This window comes from Neocloeon triangulifer, unplaced genomic scaffold, assembly GCF_031216515.1.
Source record: "Neocloeon triangulifer isolate White Clay Creek 2 clone unplaced genomic scaffold, ASM3121651v1 ptg000022l, whole genome shotgun sequence".
Classification (NCBI taxonomy): domain Eukaryota; kingdom Metazoa; phylum Arthropoda; class Insecta; order Ephemeroptera; family Baetidae; genus Neocloeon; species Neocloeon triangulifer.
In genome coordinates this window covers 6,702,335-6,726,059 of record NW_026775562.1, presented here as the reverse complement: position 1 = coordinate 6,726,059, position 23,725 = coordinate 6,702,335, and the positions used below count along the sequence as shown (strand labels likewise).

Here is a 23,725-nt window from a genome sequence, read left to right as displayed (position 1 = left end):
TATTTAATCATGTTATAAATAATGTTTTTTCTTTCTAAACTTTAAATAATTTGGGATCATTTGTGATTCTAGCATATCTTCAATCTTTTTTTTATTATCAGTAATAAATAATCAAAAATAAGCAGCTGGAAATTCCTAAACAATCCGTGTTGAATCAAGCAAACTCTGTACTCTGTGCCAACTGCCTTTCAGCGAGATACAGTTTTGTGTTGTATATAATGAAGTGCTGAACTTGCGAAACTTATTATTTGAAAGCCAAATCGCTAAGGTTAATGCGGCTGCTGTGGTGAGATCATTTTTTAAATTTTTTTCTTTAACATTCATTTTAACAATTTTCTAGTATTTTAGTAACGGGCCTCTGGCTTGTAAAGCAAAGCCACTGCTCATTGGCAGAAGAGAAAAATTCGTTGAATCAGCTAGAAGACACAACAGCGGCGACCAAGGATGCACTCTTGAAAGAAGTTTTGCGATCGCTGAAAAATAAACTAGACATCCAGGGTCACGGCAAACAGCACTTGGAAATGTGGCTGTTGTCAAGAATTGGAGAGTTGCAAAAGAAAGGGAAGGATGACGAAATTGCTGAGACTTTGAAGACATATTTAGACGTTAATAAAAGGACTGCAAATACGGCCGCCTTAGAAAAGTGGAAAAAAGCGACATTCAGTGAAACCAAAGATGACCCAAGTCTTGAGGCGGAAAAACCAAATCCGCAAAACTTGTTTTTCAATCACCAGCAAAAACTCCAAAACAAAGACAAACAGAAAACACCTGTCACAGTGAGGCGAAGCGAGACGCAAAATTTTCCCGGAAACAATTTAAAATCGGGCACTCTTGCGAAAAGAGAGAAAGCAATTAACGTGGAGGCCAAACTGATGAACCACCACATGATGAATTTAGTCAGCGTCAGAAGCGCTGAGGTTAGCAAAAAACTCAAAGCAAGAAAGAGAAACGAACGCGCAGGTGGCTTTTGGGCTAATGGTCACAAAACAAGCTACAAGCAAAAGTGATAATTTTGTATTAAACTTGAATTTTGATATTACAATTGCACCTGCATGGTTTATGTACATCCAATAAAGAGAAAAAATATTGAATAGATACATTACTATTTTCAATTGAGAATTGAATTGCAATCTCAAACCTATTTCTTAATGTCAAAAGGAATCAATTAATAGTTGCAAATGAAGTTGATTTGTGCACCACAATTAAGGCAGTGTCTACCCAAATCAAGATACATAATACAAATAATCAAAAAGTTATAAATGAAACTACAGCAATTGTAGAGAAGAATCACATACACTTTCTTAAGAGGCTTTTTGGAAAAAAATTGAGAAAGCAATAAAATGTAAGGAAAAATATTTCAATTATATATTTTTTATTATTTTATATAATAATGTGTTGACTTTTTGTTCTTAAAAGAGATTGCATAAAATTTTTTAATCAAAATAAAATTTCTATAATAGTTCTTAAAAAATTTTGTTCTTTTTCACTTTGAAAGTTTTTAAATTAATTTAAACTGCATCTCACAGACTGTCAGTCACGGCTCTTAAAAATTTTCCATAATGGCAGCTTGCACTGCGCAGTTTTACTCTGGACATCTATTTTTGTAATCAGACGCGACACCCTTCTCTACAATCTGGGTAATAATTCGAAAGAGCTCTTTCGTATTAATGAATTCACAGTTCCATAAGTTATTTGTCACAAAGTAAAACTCCCTTAAATTCAAATTTTTTCGTAACTGCTCAACTATTTCTGACGGTATTCTGTCTAGCTGGTTGTGCCGGACGTCCAAATGGTAAACAAACTCATAAAATGAACCTTTGGGCATTGTTGCTAAACTGTTGCTGCTAAGGTTAAGATACTCCAAAGATGAGGATGTTCTGGACAGAAAGTCGTCCGTCAAGTTTTCCAAATTGTTGTGACTAAGGTCAAGCCATTTCAGGTTTTGGACGTCTTGGAGGAAAAACTTAGGAATGGTAGATAGTCTGTTGCCCCTCAGGTCTAAGTGGGTCAAGCTTTCCGATCCTCGGAGCAGAAATCGCGGGACGAAAGCCACAGCAGAGTCTGCAAATGACACCCTTTTGAGTTTTCGAAGATCTGACAACAGTCCCTGAGGAAGCTCGATGGACTGAAGCCACTCTGCGTCTGGATTGAAGAGAGATCCTTTGAAGTTACTTTCAAATTTGAAGACCTCTAAATGAATGTTGTACCGCAAAAGGTCACCAGGGAGCACTTGGAAACGGTTGTTGGACAGATCCAGGTGCTTCAGTTTGATCAGAGGAGCCAACACGTCTGAGGAGATGGCATGAATACGGTTGTGGGACAAGTCGAGGTGGCGTAGCTCTCCCAAACCGAAAAAAGAAGCGTTGGTGAGTTTGGAAATACGGTTGCCCCAAAGGTGAAGTAGCCATAGGGCGGAAAGTTCTTGGAACTGGTTTTCCTCAATTTCAGTCAGACTGTTATCCTCCAGGTAAAGTTCCTGGTTGAAAAGAATTTGGAGAAAAATAAGAAATTGGAAATATAGAGTGAAGAAAACAGGCTTTGGCCTGGGTGAAGAATTTTCTATGTTCTAAAACAAACGACTCTTTTAATTTTGTCACGGGGTGTACGACCGACCCTATATCATAAGCAAACGCACTGTTCACTGACTTATAAAAGTGTGAATGTGAATGAAATAGGGCCACAATCCGTGATCAAAACAGGCATAGAGCTGTTTGTTTAAAAAATCATTTTTTTTTTCAACAAGGACAAAGTAGATTTTCTTCATGAGTTCTACATTATTCAATAAATATTTGCAAAATGTAAAAAAAATATATCATTTGCAGCATTAAAATCACAAACTCAGTATATTTTTTGAAGGTGGAAAAAAAACCCATAAAAATACCTTTAACAGAGCAAAGTCTTTGAAGCAGGAAGGGTAGATAAAATACAGATGGCACCTTGAAAGGTCCAGTTGTCGCAGACCGTTCAGCCCATTGAGGAGCCTAGATGGCAAAATTTCAAGATGGTTGTTGGAAATGTCTAACTTTTCCAAGTTTGTCCATTCTCCAAGTCTGACCCTTGAAACAGGCAAGGAGATGTTGCGGATGAAAAGACTCTTGGTGTTGGATGAGACAAAAACGTCAGGCGGACAGTTGGTTAGGGACACTTCTGGCGCTGACGGAAGAAGAGAAGGTACCCGTTGAGGGTCAAAGTCTGGCAGACAGTCGAGCTGCAGGGTGTGGTTGGGAAGAATGAGTCCGTTTAGTCCCGGACAGACCAATAGGAAGAGGTCCTCGGGATGCTCTGGACAGGTGCAATTTGATGGGCATTTCTGAGCCAAGCAAGACAAGTTGAATAACGATAAAAGGAGCAGAGAGTTCTTAACAGTCTGCATGCTGCTGCAGATTGCGAGAGATTGGATCGAGGAAGTGAAAATAGAGCGATTGACCCGGTGACGTTTGCATTGACCCCAGTGATGTAACTCGGCCTTGATTGCAGCAAACAATCTTAAGACAAATGTACAAAAAGAATTTCTAACAGAAAATGTAGAGAGTATAATTATGAGATGTTAAGACATGCGCAATTATATATATTTTATTTTTTTATTTATTATTATAATTATTATTTCGGTAAGTTGATTATGATTTAAAATTCTATAGCTTTAGACGTTATTTTTATTCAAGAAAATTCTTATGCACATTATGTTTAAAGTTAATTATTTATTAGAAAACTATGTCAAAATATGCATGTCCATAATGTCTAACTTTGATATTTCTGTATTGTGAATTAATTTAAATAAACAAGATATTATTAGTCCGAAAATGGCAGATTTTTTTTGCATCTGCCATTTTATGAAATTTTTTCTATTCAGATCAAATAAAAATTTAATTAGATAAAGACAAGGTACATGTAGTTTATTAATTGAATTAAGCATTAGGCCCATCGTCAACAATTTCATCCCCGCTCTCTTCGTCACCCTGACTGTGCTCATGAAGCACCACATATTCTCGAGAACTAAACCCAAACTTAAGCACATCCTTTTCTTTCAGTTCCACATACCTTTTTGGGTCGATTTTCTTGTTGTTCAAAAAAGTTCCGTTTGAAGATTCAAGGTCGATTATGTATGGTCTTATGGCCTTGAAGGATTTCACACCATCTTCTGATTTTATGCTCACAAGACGATACTGCAGGGCTGCATGCTGGGCAGATATTGAGGGGTGATCCAGTCTGATATCCGCCACTCTTCTGTCCTTTCCTATAAAATATGAAAAGGATTTCATGCAGATTAGAAATAATTTTAATTAACTATTTGATCTTTTTGTGATTTAATTCAGTAGTTTGTAAGTTTAACATATTTCACAATTACTTTTCAGTAAGGCAAACTCTAATTTAATTATTTGTGATAAAAGTTTAAGAAATTTAAACAAACCTATAAGATAGGCGCTTTGCCTGTGAATGTAAAGGGTTGGCAGGGTCTCGTCACCCTTGAAGACATAAAATCGCCACCGCCTGGTCGACTTTCTTGCCTCTGGGGGCTCAGAGTACTTGACCACAACTCCGTTGACCATGTTGGTGGCTTCCGTCAGTTTGCCAGACAGACCGAAGTTGGGCTGCTCTTTATCCACCTGCTCTTTTGGCTTCTCCTCTCTGTGAGCACTCTTGCCCCATTCAAAATTATCTTCTTCGGCACCATGCCTTTTACGACCTTGGAATCCACCTCGACCCCCTCGAAAGCCTCCGCGACCCCTTCCCCTCCTAGAATCACTACCTTCAGTCCTGTCTCTTCTGTCGTCTCGGACGGGTCTGAAATTTAAGCTTCATTAAAAATTTCAGAGGGAAATTTCAGTTTATGATAATACCTGGATCTGTATTCGTCACGGTTTCGTTCTCTTCTTCTGGATTCATCTCTGTCCTTATCACTTCTGCGGTTGTGTTTTGTTCTGGTGTCTGAACCTGACGATGATGCAGAGCGACTTCTTTCCCTTTTAATTTTTTTGTGATGGTGCGATGAAGAGGAAGATTTTCTTGAGGGAGATCTCATCTCTGAATATGTAACAGCAACAAATTGAGTCTATGCTACGGATTAAAAACAAACTTTCAACTGTTTACCTAAGAGTTATGTAAACTTTAAATCGCTAATAATGGTATCAGATGTAGCGGGAAAATTAAATTGCGTTCTGAATCTTTCCCAATCAAATTTTGAAAAAATATTTCAAGCGTTGTTTATACACTTTACACTGGAGTTTAATTAAATTTTGACTGAAACGTTGTTTTGCTGTACTGAACAGGCAACAAGCAAGTCAAGCAACACTCCAAACAGTCCAAAGTCCAAAACTGCTTCAAACAGCACCAGAAAAATAACATCACCTGGCCACCTAGCGGTGGCAAACACAACAGCCAAGAGAGGAGCTTGGCCAAAGTGGCAGAAGATGGGGTTGATTGGCTGTATGGAACAGCGAGAGACGACTATTTACACGTATATCACTGTAAGGATTCTTTGCGTTTCCGGCAAAATAAAGTAAATAAAAGTTGAGGAAAGAGAGAGAAGAACAGCAGACAGCCGTAGGTAGATCAGCGTGTCCAGCGTAGACAGAGTTGAGGGTTGCCCGTGAGCTCGCTCGAAGACCTACTTTTTGATCTAAGAAGAGATAAGTATGTATGTAATTTTTACCCATTTTTATAAATTCGTCTGGAGTCCAAAGCACATTATGTAATTGTATGTAATTAGCGAATTTTCCTTCAGTCTCGTTGAAACGCTACAATGTCGAATCCGGAGGAGAACAAAGAGATGGACAGTGATAGCAGCAACGACGAGGATTATGTTCCAGAGGGTTAGATTCATGATTTTTTAACCCTGCGCACAACATTGTTATGTGTTGATTTCAGGAGAGTATCAAGAGCTCTCAGAAGAAGAGTCTGGCTCTGAAAATGAGGATGAAAGCAATGCACTTTCAGACTGCGAGGAAAACGCAGGGGTAAAGCGCAAATCAAAGAGCAAGTCAAGGTCAGTTTAATCTTGAATTCTTTAGGCTGTTAAAAATTTTGCTAAAATATTTTAGAAGGTCAAGGAAAAGGGCAAAAACAACGGTGGCTGAGGATCCTGGGGAGAATAAGGCTGTGAAGGTAGCGAGCGAAGAGGAGGTGAAAAAAAAGGCTGATGATATTTGGGCTGCATTTAAGAAGGACACTGGTGCATTATTCTGTAATGGTGTCAATGAGGTCAAAAAGCCTGAAGAAGAAAAAGACGCAGCTTTCAAAAGTATGGAAGAGAAGCCCCTCGGTGATAGCAGCAAGAAAGAAGAGCAACAAAAAATATACGAGTTTGCCGGAGAAACGCATGTGTAAGTGGAGATGTGAACTTTATTTCTGGAATATGCAACTTTTAAATTTAGTTTGACTGGAACATCTACCCTGAAGCCAATGCAGCAGTCAAGTGGTCAAGCACCTCCAACCTTTGGGGCACATAGAAGCCGCGGAGGCGGTTTGGCTGGACTTATGTCCCAATTAAAGGGCAAAGGCACCAAACTCAGCACTTTGGAAAAATCGAAGCTTGACTGGCAGAACTTCAAGAGCAAGGAGGGTCTGGCCGAGGAAATCCAAACCCATAATCGCGGCAAGCAAGGGTACAATTTGCAAATTATTATTATTTTACTCTTCAAATAGTACAAGTCCAGCCAAGTTAAAAAAGTTTTTAACAAAATTATGAATTATAGCATTTCATTATGCTTTTTCCGTAGATATTTGGAACGACAAGACTTTTTGGAGAGAGCTGATCATCGGCGTTTTGAGATTGAAAAACAAATGAGAGCAACAGCCAGACGAAGTAACAACTGAAAAAACCTGCAATTTCCCAGAAAAATGATCTTCATCATGTGTATGGCTCAGTATATTATCTGAAAATATCATTAAGGAATGCAAATATGATAACAAATTTAATTGTGAAGGACAAATTACACATAAAACAATTCTCCCCTAACCTCGGCAAACAATCTTATAAGTTCTTCTTTCCCAAGTCCTCTTCTTAAAGAAAAAACTGGAAATTATAAATCATCCTTTAGAAAAATTAATCGCTTTAAGCAAATCTGTATTACTGTCTCGAGAAGACGTATTGTGAGCTGCTCCATATTTAATTATTTCCCGCACAAATCCTGTTTTATTCTCCATAGCGGCAAGCATGATTGCAGAAAATCCATCAAGCGTTTCGGTTTCCAAAGCAAAATTTTCTCTGACTAGAAACTTTAAAATGTCAACATTTCCAGTCTGTGCTGCTTTGTGCAGGCAATCAAACCCTCTTTTGTCTCTGTGCCACTTTAAGTCTGTGAGACTTGAGAAAAATTTAAGCATCTCCGTATTTCCTCCAGTAGCTGCGTCCAGGACAGGTGTGGTACCGCAAACGTCATGCGAGAGGACAGTGTCCGTCCCACCAGCCTTGATTAACACCCTAACAACAGCAAGGTGGCAGTTCAGAGCTGCTATATGGAGGGGAAGGCGTCCGTTTTTAGAAGCAATCAAGACGAGACTTGGACAATGATTGACTAGGAGTTGGACTGTGTCCGGCTGTCCGGTTTTGCTGGCCAGGTGCAGTGCTGTCCAACCATCTTTGTTCTTGAGCTCGGCATTGGCGCCAGCATCAAGGAGGATTTTTGTGGTCAGGTGTGCTTTAGGGCCTGATAAGGTACAGGAGACCATCAGGGAAGTCCAGTCTCCTTTTTTGAAGGAATCCACTTCAGCTCCTTAATGAAAACTGATTGTAAGTAAAAAAGTTTCTGCAATGACTCTTCATATAGGGTCATTTTATAAATGTATATATTAAATGAAAAATATACACAACCTTTCTGGAGAAGATAAAGCACAAGAGCATTGTCCTGTGAGGCCACAGCAATGTGCAGTGGCCTCTGTTTTAAATTGTTGCTCACTTCCAAAATTGATTTGGTGAATTCAGAGCTTTCGCAAAATATTCTGAAATTGTCAGAAAATATTAACAAATGAGCGTAAATTTCATTCTGACATTATTCAAAATAATTAACTTAAATTCTTCTTGTTACTTTTACATAATAATAATAATAACATTTGCTTGAAAAATATTTCCACAATATAAATAATAACGATATTTAAAGTGATATAACCTTGTTTCCTCCAAGCCTTGACGAACGATTTGATGGAATTGTGTATCGCCAGTTTTATTATTAACACTGTTCATTATTTTGAAATTTTAAAATCATTTAGAGAAGCTAAATTGCTACAAAAGTTATGTGAATGTGCGGACTTCCAACTTATATTTGAGTTAATTGACCAGCTGCCAAACTACAGCCAGTTCAGACTCTGCACGCTAGAGACATTTACGAAATGCGGTATATATTGAAACTACAACTCGTAAATTTCGGTTCCAATTTTATGAAGACATGGTAAATCATGCAGCATATTTTGAAATATAATCGTCACAAATCGTGAAAATAATTAATATAAAGTTAATAATCAAAATGAATTATGGAATTGATTATAATAATATTTATGCAAAATAAATTATTAAAATCATAAGAGAGACATGAGAGATGTATCAACCATTTATATGAGATCCATTTACACATACTGCAGGTATATTCAGGAACTAGAGAGGGATATGGGGAAATGCGAAAATTTATTGGTCATAATTAACACCTGCAGAACTAATGGGATGTCTGTTGGCGACTAGATGAATATTTAGTGTTTTGACTAATTGCACATTTGCTTGATCATGTCACGTACCACGGGTTAGTATGTGTTGCATGCGTACTTATTTGCATTGAAGAGCTGTCTGCAGAGCTGCGTCGGTCTTCATGCTAAAACATAAAGTTTAAACAACTAATAATATATAATATATATTTTTTGCCACGTTCTCCTTTAACAAACAAAATTCTAATTCATTTCAGAAATTTTGCATAATATTTTGTCTCTTATATCGAATTGTTTTAACTGCACATCGACCTCTTTAGCTTGGCCTCAATTCCCTTTTGTCTCGAGTCGCAAGGGACTTAAGTTTTCCTTTTGTGCTGGAAATGTCCCACAATTTAAGTCTGCATCAGGGATGTATTTATTGTATTTTACTCATTTGTACTTTTTCTGATAAACAAGGATGGACAAAATCGCAAAAGCGATCTGCGATCCGCGATCTGATTGCGATCGCAATCGCACCAATTTTTGAAAAGATGATCGCGATCGCAATCGCAAAAGGTGGTTGATCGCAGGCGATCATTTGCGATCTTTTTGCGATCGAGGAAAGAAAAATTTGTATGCTTAATGTGGGCAAATTTAATGCTAAATCTGGAAGAAAAATGTCAATTTCAGGTAATTTGACAGAAAAATTTCTTAAACTAAGGCTTTTCATTTACGGAGTTCATTTTTGTTCGGACTCCTCGTTCTGAAACCAGAATTGATAAAAAAACGTTCGGAAATTTATTTTTAAAAAATATATTTGATCGCAAATGATCGCAACGTTTTTGATCGCGATCGCAATCGCAATCGCACAATTTTTAATTTTCAAGATCGCAATCGCAAAAATTTGAGATCGCGTCCATCCTTGCTGATAAACTATAAGATTTTAAGATTATTTGCACTGTATTCAAATAATTATGATATATACAATCCCATTAAAAAAGTTTGATTCAATTTCTGACATTTTTATTTCTTAGTTATTTGTTTATAACAAATTTCCATTTCGTTAGGAGTCAGAATATTAGTCCATTTGAACCGAAATGGTGATTTTAATTAATCATTTATTATTGGGTATTTATTCTTACATGATAAAGGGTGTTTTCTTAAATATAAATTTCTCTTCAATAATGGTGCGTTTAAATTTAATCGTCTAATTATATTTCTTAAACTAGCTTGATGTTGGTTTAGCCTACTTTACTAATAAATATAATTTTTTTTTATAAATAAAAATTAATTTTAATAAATGTAGCAAGTCATATTTTTATGCTAAAGAAAAAAATTAATAGGCGCCATAAGAAAGGTCTACACCGTGATCGTCCACACCTGAATAATGATAATTCTCATTTAGATTTTGATAAGGTTTATGTGTGTATCATCACATTTATCACTTCACATATTATGAAAATTATCATGATTATTCTGGGCTGTTTTTTAATTAAATTCAAGAGGTTTAACACAACGTTAGAAATTGTTGTAAAGTACAATATTTTGGTGCTGGTGATTTACAAGTTTATTATTATAATACAATGCCCCGAAGCTAAAATATTCAGCTGCTCAAATATTATTGTTTCAACAGGGATTCTCAGAACCCAAGAAAATTTGTAATTCAAAACGCATTTTATATTGAAATCTTGGCGCACCATTTGAATTTGTGATATCCACGGCAGCCTCATTTACTTTCATAACTCCACCCCACCAACAAGTAATGCATACCTGAACCGAGTTCTCTAATAATCCCTCAAACGGGAAAGAAAAACTTTTTCCAATCGACACACAGAATTTTATTTTTTATGGTATTGAAGATGGCCCGTATTGTTTTGAATTTGGATTTTTATATGGTGAGAAGGGTTAAGGTTTAGTTTATTTGATGTCTTGGCGGAATGGCTTTTCCGAGGATTGCAAGCAGCGGCATTTTGGAGAGAAGCAGCGCCATAAATTGCAAGGTTTTACGGCCAGAAAAACGGTCGGCGCGCGTCACATTTGCAGCAGAATAAGGGCGGCGTTATGTTCCAGCACGTCACACAGAGAAAGAGGCGGCCGTTTGGCTGTGGCTCACAGTGAGGAAAAAAAATACCCACTACAAACACGCGAAGATGATGCTCGGCGAGCACAATTCCATTTTAACTTTTCCCTTTGTTTCATTTAAAGTTGGCTGATGCTTCTGGGGCCCTAGGGACCAAACCTGCCGCTCTCTCTCTCTGCTGCGGCTTCTCGCCCTCTCCTCCCCCTCCTCTCCACCGGTCGCTGGTCAAATTTACACGGACGTGTGATGTGTATTTGCTCGGTTTTGTGGGGAGGGAAAGTGGAAAAAAGGTTTTTAATTTATCACCGGCCGGCCATTACAGCCCGATGCTCCTTTCCCGGTATGAACTGCGGCTGGCCGACGAATACATAGCCGGGGGAATTATTAAGTTAATTCTTTTGTCCCCTCTGCCTGCCCCTATGAGGGAGAAATGCACTAAATAATTCTACCTGTGAGCTCCAGTTACTTTTGTAGGAAAACACGTTAAAAAGCGAAAAAGCCAAAAATTATTATCAGAACATCTGATCGTTTACTCCCAAATATAGCGAACTTGCTGTGTGATTTTCCGTGCTCCAGAGCAAAAACATATTGAATTCATTCTCAAGCTCTAATATTGAATTAAATCTAATTGAAATCTACCTCGAGTGTTAGCATTCCATTTAAATCAAATTTACTATGCTTTCCTAAGTTGCTTTCCTTTGCATCTCATTTAAATAAATGTTACATTTATGCTCGATAATTTTCATACCAGTTTCTTCAATTGTTGTTGAGTTCCAAATGACCTCTGTTGTGAGAGAATAAACGAATTGAGATCATTCACATTAGAGTGTTTGACGGGACCAATTTTTGAAAATTTTCCCGAATTTTCTTCAAAAAATTTCCCGCGGCTGGTCCCGTTCCCGGGAGTACCTAAAACGAAATTCCCGGACCCGTCCCGAGTCCCGATTCCTGCAATCAGTTATTTATCACCCAATTTTCGTGGTATGCAAATAGCACTACTCGTATGTACTGCGGGTTGCTTATTTTATATCTTTCTAAATATTGTCTTGATTTCTTAATTTATAAATGATTATTTATATTTTTTTTAAAGAAAGTGCGAAAAGGATTTTGCGATTGTAAAAATGCTATTCAAAAACTTTTAATTTCGACTTGGCTTGAAAATTATAATTCATTTGACAGAACGGGGAATTGAAAACTGGTTTGTCTTTGCAACTAACTTTAATTTCCCGGTCCCGTCCCGTTCCCGCTGCTCTTTAAGAAAACGGTGCCGGTCCTGCGGGAAACCCGTCGGGACCGAGTCCCGTCAAACACTCTAATTCATACACAAATGAAAAAAAAGATTTTGTGAGTGCGGTGACAGAGGATGAATAGTTTCATTTTTTTCATTTAAAACTTCTGAATAATAAAATCTGCTGTTCAAAAATAAAAATGATTGCATATAAAGTAAATTTTATCACCTGGAAACATATTGTTATTAAATTTTTTTTTACTTTAAAGAAATGTTTTGAAACTTTTTATATAAAATATTTATTTTTAGCTATATAAAAAACCAAGTCCGCGCTGATGGAAAGGAATTTCTATTTCGAAACAATTCTTTAGTTTCGTTGTTTATGTACTCAGACGCGAAGCATCGCGGTGGAGCTAACTTAGCAAAGTCGCATACATTTGTCGGCCTGGTATTATCTTAATGAAGCAAATTAACTCTTGACGCACAAGTTGTTGGTGCGGTGGAGCAGAAGGAGTGGCGCACGTTTAAACAGCAGCACTGCGGAGTTGCTGCTCGTTAATTATATCTTCTCTCTCTGAGAGAGCTGGGACTCTTACTTAGGCATTTACCGAACACGTGCCTCGCGGGAATATTTCATGCACACACGCGCGCTCCGACGACGGTGTATTACTTACTCTCCGCTGCGCTTGTTATACTCTGCTAGCTGCAGACCATCAACAATTTGCTAATCCCGCGGGCGCAAAAACAATCTCGAGCATCTCATCCATTAAGGGGCACTTAGCATCGCAAAGATATTTTTGACTAGGCGAAACTCAAAAGGGGCACTGGGAATATTAACTTATAAAAATTTTCATCATAATACATTCAATATATTTTTCTTCTTCTTACCCAGAAGAGATTATATAAGATCTTTTCAATTCAGATTCAATAATATGGTCGGGGATGAGAGGCAGAAAATGGCCAGTAGGTAATGTAACGGAAACAGTGAACATAATATTTTACAATAACATAACAGCAAGTTTCAGGTTTTCCGCAAAAATCTGCATTTTTTTTAAACTAAATTTCATTTTGATACAGAACCAGAATCAAGGTTTGAAGGTTCTAACAATCAGATTAATTTTTTTCTTGAATATGGCAACTCGCGGTTCGCGATGAAGTTCAAGAAGCTAATTAAAAAAATCCATTTTTAAATAATTACTTTTAATTTGTGCCAGTGCTTATTAGAGTCTGTTGTTTGTTGTTCATTCAGTGCTACAAAATGTGTGTCTGGATTTTGGATTTATTTGATTTATATTATAAATAAGGTTAGCGAGCTGCAAAATTGGCCTGACATCGAGATTTAAGGGTGCGAGTGAGACGATTTCAGTGGGCAACCTGCTGTGAGCGTGTAAGCAAAAAGGAGGGTCTTATGAGGCATTAACCGGAGTCGGCGGGAGACAATATTGGCAGGCAGCGAGCCGGCAAATTGACTTGCTACCGAGTTGCAAACAATCCAAAAGCAACACAACCTGGCTGCTTGTGATGCAAGCGTCGTGATACGATAATGTCATCTCGCATCCATCAATCCCTCCGCAGCCGGCAGCTCTCGGCCTCCCAAGGGACGTGCCCCGCCAAATGGAGCTAACAACCCCCGCCCGCTCTCACTCCGCCAGCACGCGGAGAGACTGAGCTGCTGGTAATTGCAACATCAAACACGTCTGCCCTGCGGTTTTACGCCTCATTGTCAGACACGACCACGTCACCAGAATCAAAAACACCCACAACTAAACATAAAAAAAAAACATTGTGATTTAACCAAAATCGAATATATCATAAAAATCTATATAACTTTCGAAATTTTGTGATTTTGTACTTCAACAGCTTTGGTTGACGAGCAGCGCGTTTGCTCAAATAGGGTCGCAGACCGTGACCGAAACTGGAAAAGCCATTATTAATTATTATTTTTTTTTTTATGAAAACCAGTTTTCAAGAAGGATAAACGAATACAGCCGTTTTTATCAAACTTTGTAATTTAGAATATTATTTACTTTACTAAATTGCGTAGGACTCGGGAATGAATCGGAAGCAGCAACGACAGAGATGATTCGCCATTGACACTTACGAGCGTGTTGCCTTTGTTTGGGCGCGGCATTTTCATTTGATCATCAAGAGGAGCGAGCGAGTTGCGTTGCATGAAAAACATTTTTCATTTCACTCTTTTCAACTCACTCGCACGCCTTTAACGTGGTGCATTCTGTGTAAGGGCATAAATATTTTTTTTCTCGCTCGGCTGCTGCTTTTTTCTGCGGCACACAATAATAATAATAATAAAAGATGCTGAGCGAGCGCCATTCACATGATCAAAGGCACGGCTTTGAGTGCAAAATAAAAGAGAGAGGGAGAGAGAGAGAGAGAACTATCATCATCAACATTTTGTTGCAGTCAGTGTAAACTTTCAACCAACGAACAGGCGAGCGAGCAAGAGAGAGAAAAAGAGTACAAGCGCGTTTATTAAAAATGCTCGCTGGCCGCTCCTTTTTATTTGTGAATAGCATGCATGGAAAAAATTTAATGTACCCATCAATTTGAGTTTCGCCTAAAACACACATACATATGCGTGCTCAATAATTAAGAGAAGCAGGAAAACGAAATTTTCTCTTTGTAAATCAGAAAATAAATGTTCACTTCTTTCTGATATTGAGAAAAAAAAACATTGTAACCTGGTTAAAATAGAAGAAAAATAATAAAATGACAACTGAACCCATAAGGCTGTCTGCTGGTACTTACTGCGTCCAGGCTAAATATTAAGGATGAGCTATTTATGAAAACAAAACTAATGAAATTTTTTATTTTTTATACAAAAATTGGAGAAATTCATATAACGACTTCCTCCCTATTAATATTTACTTAGCATGGATACAAGTAATCTGAAGGTTTTTCAAGTACTTCCAGGCTGGAGCAGGTCGCCTTTGAGGTCAGCTGTCCTTTCATAATTATCTTTTCAAATAGCTAATGCCCAGTTTCAATTCTTCATTAAATCTACTTTGAGTGGTAACTTAAAAACAAAATTACATTTTTTGTATTCTTTTAATGAAAATAATCCGACATGTGAGAAATGAATCAGTGGAACTAAATAAACGGAATCTTTTTTAATATATAATTTTTGTTGAAAATAAATTGTATGTGGTATACAATGCTGAACGAAATAAACAAATCTTGATAAAATTACATTTTATCGAGAGGCAATCCTGGTGAGCAAAATACAAGCAGCGTGTCTTTTGCTTGCACTCTTTTTTGAAAGAAAATCCACCAGAAAGCAGTCAATAGAAAAGGATTACGAGGACATTAGCGACGTTGCTAACTCTTGTCGGCTATATTTGCTGACTACAGACTGCTGCTTTTTGTCTTCATCTCACTTTTGGGCTCTCTTGCTTTGGCTTGGCGCGAGAGAGGGGATATCGCTTTTGTACGCTCCATTAGATGATCCCTTGTGACCTGACTCTTTCTCTCTCTTGCTCAGCTTAATGCTTTTCCATCTCTGACATCAGCACCTGACCTGATGTAATACACCCTTCCAACCCACCAGCAGCACTCACACAACAAACATACACACACACGGACAGAGAGAAGACAGACAATTGGAAAACTGCGCGCCGCCGGATTAATTCGGAGAGCGCCTTTGTTTGCTCCGTGCTCAATCGGCCCAGCGCCTGCAGACGTCCAAAGTAGGCAACCCGCGCTCTCTCAGCCACACGCGGGTTGCATAGTTCGCATAAACTTATATTATTTGAATTATTCTTGTTTAGAACACTAAAAAAATATATATTCCTCTATAAATATTTTTGAAAACCAGGTTTTCTAATAATAAATTAATCAATAAAATAGCTTAATGATTTTGACTTTTGACACTTATTTTTTTTTCTTTTACAGTTCAATTAAAAAGTATTTAATTAACATGACATATTGAAAATTAAAATAATTATACTTCTTATACCACTTTTTCTCTCTCCTTCTTTTTATTGGGTAGATCCTCAGCCTGCAATAAACCAAGTTTGTTTGGGAAATCTCCGTACTACTAATGTTTTGTAAGTGGGGATTAGGCCCGCTGGCAATTAGGAAGAGAGGGGCAAGTGATTATAATTAGCTTGATAAGTCCGGACGGTGGATAATTATTTGCACTTAGGCCGGGACAATAGCTGGAAGATGGCCGTGCGGTCAGCCGGTTATCCTATCCACGGGAGGAGGGAGGGTGAGGGCACTTTTTGTTAAGCTAATGGCTCGTGTGTCTCTGGAGAGTGTGTGTGTGTGTGTGTGTGAGAGAGAGAGAGAGAGAGAGAGAGAGAGAGAGAGAGAGAGAGAGAGAGAGAGAGACCGTTGCCAGTTTTACAACTATTACAGGGCAAGAGATAGTAGTTAGTCAGTGCTAAAAGCCATTTAATGAGAAAGTGCTGTGCAGCTCTCTCGCAGCAGCAGGCGGAAGGATTTTTCACCCTCCAGCCTGCCACCGCGTATAATAATCGTAAAAAACATTAAACTCTGCCGCAAATTAAAGTGTATAAATAAATAGGTAAGTGCGAGCGCCGCGGCAGCAGTTTTCACAGAAAAAGCTATTAGCTGCTGTAAGTTTCCAACATGAAGTGTGCAATCAGAAATCTTGAAAAAAAATTAATTATTATAGAATTGGATTTGCAAATGAAAGTCGACAAAAGTTAATATTTATTTAAATAAATGACTTGACTTGATATTACGTGGGGACACGGCGTTTTAAAAGTGCTGTCTGAATTGCAACATAGGTCGATAATTTTGCCAGTGAAAACTATCTGTAATTATAGCAAAAAGTCATGGAAGACGAGCTTGAATTAGAAAAATTGACCTTTTTGACTAAAGCTGTTTTATTGAGCTCTGCTTATTTATGAAAGCTCTATTTTCCATTTTCGTGATAACGACAGATCCAAAGAGCCTTCTCTAATAAATTCCCATTACTAAAAAGCTCTCAGAGTCCGAGTCCAAATTAACCAAAATTTATCATCTGTTTTTCGAAAAATGAAAATCTCCGTTTTCAGAAGAGCTAGAGAATCGTCTCATGCGGAATCGCACTTAGCGGGTGGAAAGTCATTTGCGGTGCATGGATGCTAATGCGAAAGCCGTGTTAGCCGCGAAGCTATAAAATAGAGCTGTGTTGTAGTGAAAAGAAGCAGCCAACTAAATGACTATTACCAGCAGCAGACCCCGCCGTGATTTGGCTGTGTGAGTTTTAATCCAGAAAATTCATTTCCTACAAGAGTAGTTAAAAGAGCTCCCATGGCATTTGACACTCCCTATGCTGTATTCAGAGCGAGAGAGAAAGAGGAATCATCTAGGTTGGCTGATAAAAGCACGGGGGTCGCTTTTTTCAATCATGCTGCTCCCCAATCTGCTCGCAGCTGGGGTGCAGCTTTTTCATTCTCGCTCTCTTTATTATAATTTACAAAGTAAATCGCTGCAACCATTGGGGGAAATAATCTTTGCCATAAAAATCGCACACCGAGTATGGAAAGGCGAAAAGGACCAGATCCGGATTATTTCTGGTCGACGCACTCCTTTTGTACTCAAAGGGTCGCGACATATTTAGTTTTAAACGGAATAAGGTGGAAATTGGTTTTATCATACAGCATCCCTGGAAGATATATTATTATTGATTGGGCTATCAAGTAAACTCAACAAGTGCTAATAATTTCAAAAACATTTATATTTATTTAAAACAGAAGAAATTTAACTAGTAGACTCGCTTAAAACTTTGATTTGTCTTTACTAATTTTTTTAAATTAAAATTTGAATGCATTTTAGCGGAAAGAAAACAGCTTTTGACGTTTTAAACCGTGACGTCGGCGCTGGCTGGTATATGATAAGATTTCGTTAGCCGACAAACTACTTATAGTAATCTCTCCTTTCTGCCGCTCCCTCTCTCTTCTCGTCTCCATTTATAATGTATAAATCTAGCTGCAAAGAAGAAGCTGAAGAAGCTGCTGCTTTTACTCTTCGCCAGCCCGCCATTGAATACTGCTGCTTTTCAAATAGTTGCAAGAGAGGAGTTACTTTTTAAAAGGCGGCGATCCTCTCTCGCTCTCTCGTCTTCCTCCCCAGTAAAATTCTCTCTCTCTCTTCATAAAAGCGGCGGCGGCGGCAGCAGGTTTGTGGTGCGGGAATACAAGTTTAACTTTTTGACGAGCATCATGTTTTGAGCCGCCTTGCATCAAATTAAAGATACACCCAAGACGTTGCTGCTGAAAGCAAGCCACCTCTCTCTCTCTCTCTTTTAAGAAAAGAGGCAAAACTCTCTCTTTTGCTCCTAGCTCGGGGCTAAAACTCTCCTTCGTCCCCCACACCTCCTCCCACTGCCAAGGAGATAAAATATATACTTTTCGGCCGGCGCCATCAAATGCTGTGGGGGGAGCAAATGATGGTTAAATTTGAAAATATTGCCGCAGAATTTTTCCATCTGGCCGCACAGCAAAAACACGGCAGCGGGGAAACAAAGTTTTATTTCCAGCGAAGCGGATAATGTTCTCTTGCCTCATCAGCCAGCAACAATAATTAATGCGTGTGTAATTTGAAACGATTCAAAAATATGCACAGCAGCATCGGCTCACGATTTTCGCTATTGTGATATTTGAAACAAAAATGTACTTTTTTAGTAGCGTTTACAAATAAAATTATAATTATTTTTATAAATGATTGATTAATTATTAAACAAAAATGACTAATGAAACGATTCAAACTTGTGAGCCATTTCCTCTTAAACTAATTTGAGTTTCAAACGCACCGATTTTTCTGATATCAAGTCAAGACATTTAATCCGCATTAGATCAAAATGTTTACAGCGATCTTTAATTAGAATAAGTCAGTACCCTAACATAATAATAATATTCAAGTTTACACAGCATTAACTCATGCATGCCATAAAACATTGTCAAAAAACTTTTCTCAGCAGCTTGATATAATTATTATTCTTATCATTGATATCATTGATTGTTCTCACTCTCTCTGGGAGGTGATTAAATATTTGCGAGATCCTTATTTGAGGGCTTTTTGTGCTGTTAAATTAAGTCTCATCCTCATTTATTTATTTATTTGAAACAGAAAATGATTTTGGACGGCGCAAATTATTGGATATTAATTAAAGTTTGGAATTAGCCTTTATTATTATTGCTTATTCTCGTCCGAAGATTTTACATAAATGTTATGGCAATATCGAAAAGCAAATTGAAAAAACAATTTTTGGGAGGAAAAATGATTTTGGACAAGAAAAGGCCCTGATTATTGCAATATAACGTTTGTTTAGAGAAAAATAACAATGAAAAAATATTAATCTAGAGGAAAAAATGAAGCATGCAAAATGAATTGACTTTGCACTTTTGAAAAGAAAAAAAAATCTTTGTTAGAAAGGTCCAGTTTATGCAATGCCAAACTGCACTCCCTAGGTGGTTCCACGTGGCAAATGTCTAGGAAACGAGTGGGCAGCTCGCATCTTCTTTTCATCAATTTAACAAGATTGGGTGGTGCCTCGAGAGAGATTCTCGGCGGGGATCTTTCTTTCTCTCTCCACTCTACGGCTTACATTTTAGATTTGATATGTTTGAAGATGCTTTTTGTGCAAGAGAGAGCGCTGAGAGAGCAAGAGCACAGCACTTACTCGCAAACATATTAAAAAGCAGCATATATGACGAGACCGACTGACTCAAAAGGAATTCGAGAGAGAGAGAGAGCAGAGCTACCTTGCAAAAGGAGGAAGATCACACGGTGATAAACCTTCTGCTGCTCTGAATAATATTTCTTTCCAGTGTTTCCAGTAGCAGACACGCCACTCTCTTTCCATTTATCTTAAAAGACCCTTTCCACACGGCCATCATTTTTTCACGCCGCGCTTCTCTCGTCCAACGACAAACAGAAGTGAGCGTAAAGTTGAAAGAGAGAAGAACGATAGGAGGAGCTTTGAGTGCATTAATTGCCGAGGGATTTGCAGCAAACTCCACCTTCATTACTTTTTATTTAATCAACACTCCTGCTTTTAAATGAGACAAGATAACACGAAGACCTAGAGGGGGATGAATCAACATATAGTTCCAGTTCAATTATCTCGTTTTATTCAAATGTGAAATTGGAAAAAAGATAACATTCTTTTAGTCAAGAGAAGAGATTTAGATAACTCTAAAAATAAAAATAAATTAAAATTTATTAGAAAGAGTCTGAATTATTTTGTGCGCACTTCACAAGTACAAAGTTATGCTATACTTGCTGCCGCCAAGATATTTATGTGCTGAATCAAACTTTAGCGATTTCAAAGCAAAATCCATTGCCGTGTAATTTCTATAAAATTATTATTATTGTTTATTCTATTTTATACTTAATTCATTACAAAAAATACAAATAATACAAAAAATAGAACCTTGAGCCAAAATTGTTTCTCAGACACAACTAGAGGAGATCTGTTAAAACGCCTCACGTCAAAAGAGATATGGCCGCCGCGGTGAATGCGACACAATAAAAACCCAAAAATAAAAAAATAAAAATTAATTGGGTGGTGCCTTCTGTACCACCAATAAAGGGCACAGGCCGACAAGACTTTGTCATGGCCTGACCCTAAAAAAATAATAATAATAAAAAAAAAACAATAATATAATAATTTTGAATATTTGGATGATGTATCTCGTGTACACCAATAAACATTATTTGCAACATAATTTGTTTATATTAAAAAATGAGACGGACACACTTCCAGTCAAATAATATTTGAAATATTTTTTAAATAGTACAAGCGCTTGTCTTAAAATATTCTTAACTTGCAAAGAGAGTTCCAACTTAATTCAATTATAAAAAATTTCATCGCGATAGTTTTTTTTTTAAGGTAAATTTCGATCCATCCTTTAATTTCCTATACTTATAATTGGTGCGCAGGTAGATAGTGGGAAAGGAGGTGATTATTCTGTTGCTGGCGAATTACACGCGGCGGATTAAATTGCACGTCGGCAAGTCGGATGCAGCGTTTGCGCGGCGCATCAATTAGCGAGCAAATAACAATGATAATCGGCGGCTACGGCAAAGGAGGGTGCTGCCGAGAGGGGAGGCACCGCTGCCGAGCTCAGAGGTGATTAATCCGCAAAGTTGGATTACAGCGCTTGAGTAATGAGCGGACTATTATGTAATTATCATGTGTTATGATTGCCCGGCCATGCGCGCCGCGTAGCTGTACCGCCTTACCCGCCTGCTGCTCAAGCCCCCTCAGGGCTATTCAAAATCCACTCCAAATATGTTGTGCTCTTTGTTCAATAAATTCCTCTCCCAGCTCTTTGTGAGAGCAAAATGTTATAATAACTCGTCATAAATTTTGGAAAAGTCTTTTATTTTTTAATTTTGAATCTGCTTTACCAAAATTAATATAGGCCGTTTTGTCCAAAAAATGCATCTGAAAAATTTTAGCAAGGAAGTTTCTAACCGAATTCGGTTGATTTTTTAATCATAGCTCTACCTTTTTGGCAAGATAAGCCAATTTAATTAAAAATTTATTTTTACGAATCTTTTTATTTATTTTTATTACAAGTATTCATTGTATTAAAATTTGTTAAGCATTGCTTATAGTATCAAACACTTTTTAAAATAAGTCATAGTACAGAACATTATTGAAACGATAAAACTCGTTCAGGTCATAAAATTGTACAACAGATTTAACCTCCTTTACAAGGACCTCGTCACTTTCGAGGATTTTCAATAATATAGGTAATAAGGCATTTAAGTTTCTTGGTATCATAAACTCGGGATTTTCAACCGATTTCTTAAGCTTAATTTCCTTCACAATTAATCAGATCGTTGCCACAGATATTTGCTTGATTGTATCGAGTTACCCTCCTCATATCTTCGTTATAACTTTATTTGAAAAAGCCTGCGGTTTTGCACTAGAAATTTAATACACTCGAGAATGTACAGAGAAGGCACAGAATATCGTCCGAAACTTTATATTTCAGCCTAGTAAACATATGGGAGACGCCTTTAAGTTTGCTGATCACTCCAATATAAGGTGTCAAAATTATATTTAAATGATTGTATACCTCTATAAAACAATCAAAGTTTATTTCTTGATCTCTTCCAACATTGAAAGAAATTTGTTTTCAAATTGACACTCATTCATCATACATATATTTCATACACTTCACAGCATCATTTATCATTCACGTCAAATTGGACAAGAAAAATAAACATTTCTCTCTCGTTCCTGATTACCTCTGCATTTCTCTAATTTAAAATATAACTTTCCTGTTTCCTTTAGCGGTCTTTATATTTGCTGTGGAAATAATAATGATGCTGTTTCGCTTTTCGACAAACTCACTTATATATATTTGTTGCAAGTTTAGACGGCAAATTGGAGAGCCCTCGAACGGAGCTCTCATCTCATTATCCGCACGCTCTCGACAAACACAAATTAAAAAGCCTGTGTATTGTGCCGCTCTGGTTACTTTTTGTGCGCCAGAATGAAAAACGTACGCGCCCCTTAACTTTGATACACACAAATAATAATGAAAAGCTGGCTGCTTATAGGAGAGCACATATCATTATCAATTACTCGTCTTTTCAGGCGCATCGAGTAACACAAAACGCCGGGATGAGATTTTCTCGCTGGGGGGTAGCAAACATCAACCCCCATTACCCATTCAAAAGGCCAGCACGTTTATTATTTTATTTGCAACGCAACGGAGCCCCCTAGCTCTTGATCTAATAATTTCCGACTGAGAAGAAAAAGTGCTCCCATGAATTATTATTTGGAACATAATATTTCGCTTACACACACTGCACGAAAAGTGGCGCAACAATTGATTTTCCGCTCGCATTAATCACCTACTCCACCAAGCACATTGTTGCACGCGCGCGCACGCACTCCTCTCAGCGCAGCCACGACGACAAAAGAAACTTTGTTTGTGGGAAAATTTATCTCGCATCGATTTGCAGCATTTTGATCTGCCGCGCTTAGTTTTTTTTCCAATTGTTTGCAATTTTTATTCCATCGACCATATTTTGATGATGTTGTTTGCAGATGCTTTTCAAAATCGACAAATAAACACACATACTTTCAATAAATTTTTTGATTTTAATTATTTATCTTGTCTCCGCTATGATTGAACTAATTTTCCTCATAATGAAGGCTCCGTTGAATTGATATTGATTTTTAAATGTCCTAATTTGCCTTAATTGATACGATTTTAATGAAAAAGCCGACTACAATTTGAGGCGGGTTAAGATGAAATTTTTTTAAATTATATTTCATAAATATTGATTTTCTGGATTTATTGTTTCCTTTGACAATTTTTATTAGCCAATTTGTGTAATCGCCTTGAATTTCAAAAACTTCCTGTGATTGTTCTTTTATGTAACACCGCTCTAACGGAAGAGGGAGAAATAAATAAGAATCTCGTGTGTCACAACGAGTGCTTCAAGACGAAACCGCGAATGTACAAACTTCTCTTGTGACAATAAATACAATAAAACATCAAGAGAGCGCATCTCAAATAAATCTATTTCCTAATAGTGGTAGAGATGCTGCTTGTATGGGAGCCGCCGCCGCCGCCTTTTGTTGACAAGCCGCCCTAATGTGACAAACCTCTCGATTCAATTCAATTTCACCTCTGTCACAAAAACATTCACATAAAAAAATAAACTCGCACATACAGAGCAGAATAAAATTCCCATCACTAAACTTGACGACGTTTTTCTTTCACTTTGCTTCAATTGTGCTCCGGATAAAAAGAATCCAACTGTGCGCTTGTATTGGAATAATGGGAAATCAAGCTGCACATTTC

At 37.5% G+C, this 23,725-nt stretch overlaps 5 protein-coding genes across 12 annotated transcripts; 2 read left to right on the top strand and 3 right to left on the bottom strand.

Annotated features, from left to right (window-relative positions):
- Nucleotides 1-9: 9 nt before the first annotated feature.
- On the bottom strand, nt 10-3,524 carry LOC132204669 (insulin-like growth factor-binding protein complex acid labile subunit). The gene is made up of 2 exons (XM_059633297.1): nt 2,882-3,524; nt 10-2,476 (listed from the first exon to the last, which is right to left on the bottom strand). The coding sequence occupies exons 1-2, from the start codon at nt 3,371-3,373 to the stop codon at nt 1,583-1,585; spliced, it is 1,386 nt and encodes a 461-aa protein (XP_059489280.1). The 5' UTR covers nt 3,374-3,524; the 3' UTR covers nt 10-1,582.
- Nucleotides 131-1,306, top strand: LOC132204675 (uncharacterized). The gene is made up of 2 exons (XM_059633310.1): nt 131-286; nt 341-1,306. The coding sequence occupies exons 1-2, from the start codon at nt 273-275 to the stop codon at nt 1,005-1,007; spliced, it is 681 nt and encodes a 226-aa protein (XP_059489293.1). The 5' UTR covers nt 131-272; the 3' UTR covers nt 1,008-1,306.
- A 150-nt stretch (nt 3,525-3,674) lies between the features above and the next one.
- On the bottom strand, nt 3,675-5,320 carry LOC132204672 (smad nuclear interacting protein 1). Of its 3 annotated transcripts, none has more exons than XM_059633301.1 (4): nt 5,089-5,320; nt 4,839-5,028; nt 4,409-4,794; nt 3,675-4,234 (listed from the first exon to the last, which is right to left on the bottom strand). In XM_059633301.1, the coding sequence occupies exons 2-4, from the start codon at nt 5,018-5,020 to the stop codon at nt 3,906-3,908; spliced, it is 897 nt and encodes a 298-aa protein (XP_059489284.1). In that variant the 5' UTR covers nt 5,021-5,028; nt 5,089-5,320; the 3' UTR covers nt 3,675-3,905. The 3 variants fall into 3 exon arrangements, with proteins under 3 accessions (XP_059489284.1, XP_059489285.1, XP_059489286.1); XM_059633302.1 differs by having other exon boundaries at nt 4,839-5,022; nt 5,089-5,319; XM_059633303.1 differs by having other exon boundaries at nt 3,694-4,234; nt 4,409-4,782; nt 5,089-5,315.
- A 151-nt stretch (nt 5,321-5,471) lies between these two features.
- On the top strand, nt 5,472-6,969 carry LOC132204674 (craniofacial development protein 1). Of its 5 annotated transcripts, none has more exons than XM_059633305.1 (6): nt 5,472-5,631; nt 5,723-5,810; nt 5,866-5,983; nt 6,039-6,320; nt 6,372-6,602; nt 6,717-6,969. In XM_059633305.1, the coding sequence occupies exons 2-6, from the start codon at nt 5,741-5,743 to the stop codon at nt 6,811-6,813; spliced, it is 798 nt and encodes a 265-aa protein (XP_059489288.1). In that variant the 5' UTR covers nt 5,472-5,631; nt 5,723-5,740; the 3' UTR covers nt 6,814-6,969. The 5 variants fall into 5 exon arrangements, with proteins under 5 accessions (XP_059489288.1, XP_059489292.1, XP_059489287.1 ...); XM_059633309.1 differs by having other exon boundaries at nt 5,477-5,635; nt 6,042-6,320; XM_059633304.1 differs by having other exon boundaries at nt 5,477-5,635.
- On the bottom strand, nt 6,124-8,278 carry LOC132204670 (ankyrin repeat domain-containing protein 16-like). Of its 2 annotated transcripts, none has more exons than XM_059633298.1 (4): nt 8,106-8,278; nt 7,811-7,938; nt 7,071-7,712; nt 6,124-7,012 (listed from the first exon to the last, which is right to left on the bottom strand). In XM_059633298.1, the coding sequence occupies exons 1-4, from the start codon at nt 8,177-8,179 to the stop codon at nt 6,930-6,932; spliced, it is 927 nt and encodes a 308-aa protein (XP_059489281.1). In that variant the 5' UTR covers nt 8,180-8,278; the 3' UTR covers nt 6,124-6,929. The 2 variants fall into 2 exon arrangements, with proteins under 2 accessions (XP_059489281.1, XP_059489282.1); XM_059633299.1 differs by lacking the exon at nt 6,124-7,012 and having other exon boundaries at nt 7,076-7,215; nt 7,268-7,712.
- Between the last annotated feature and the right edge of the window lie 15,447 nt (nt 8,279-23,725).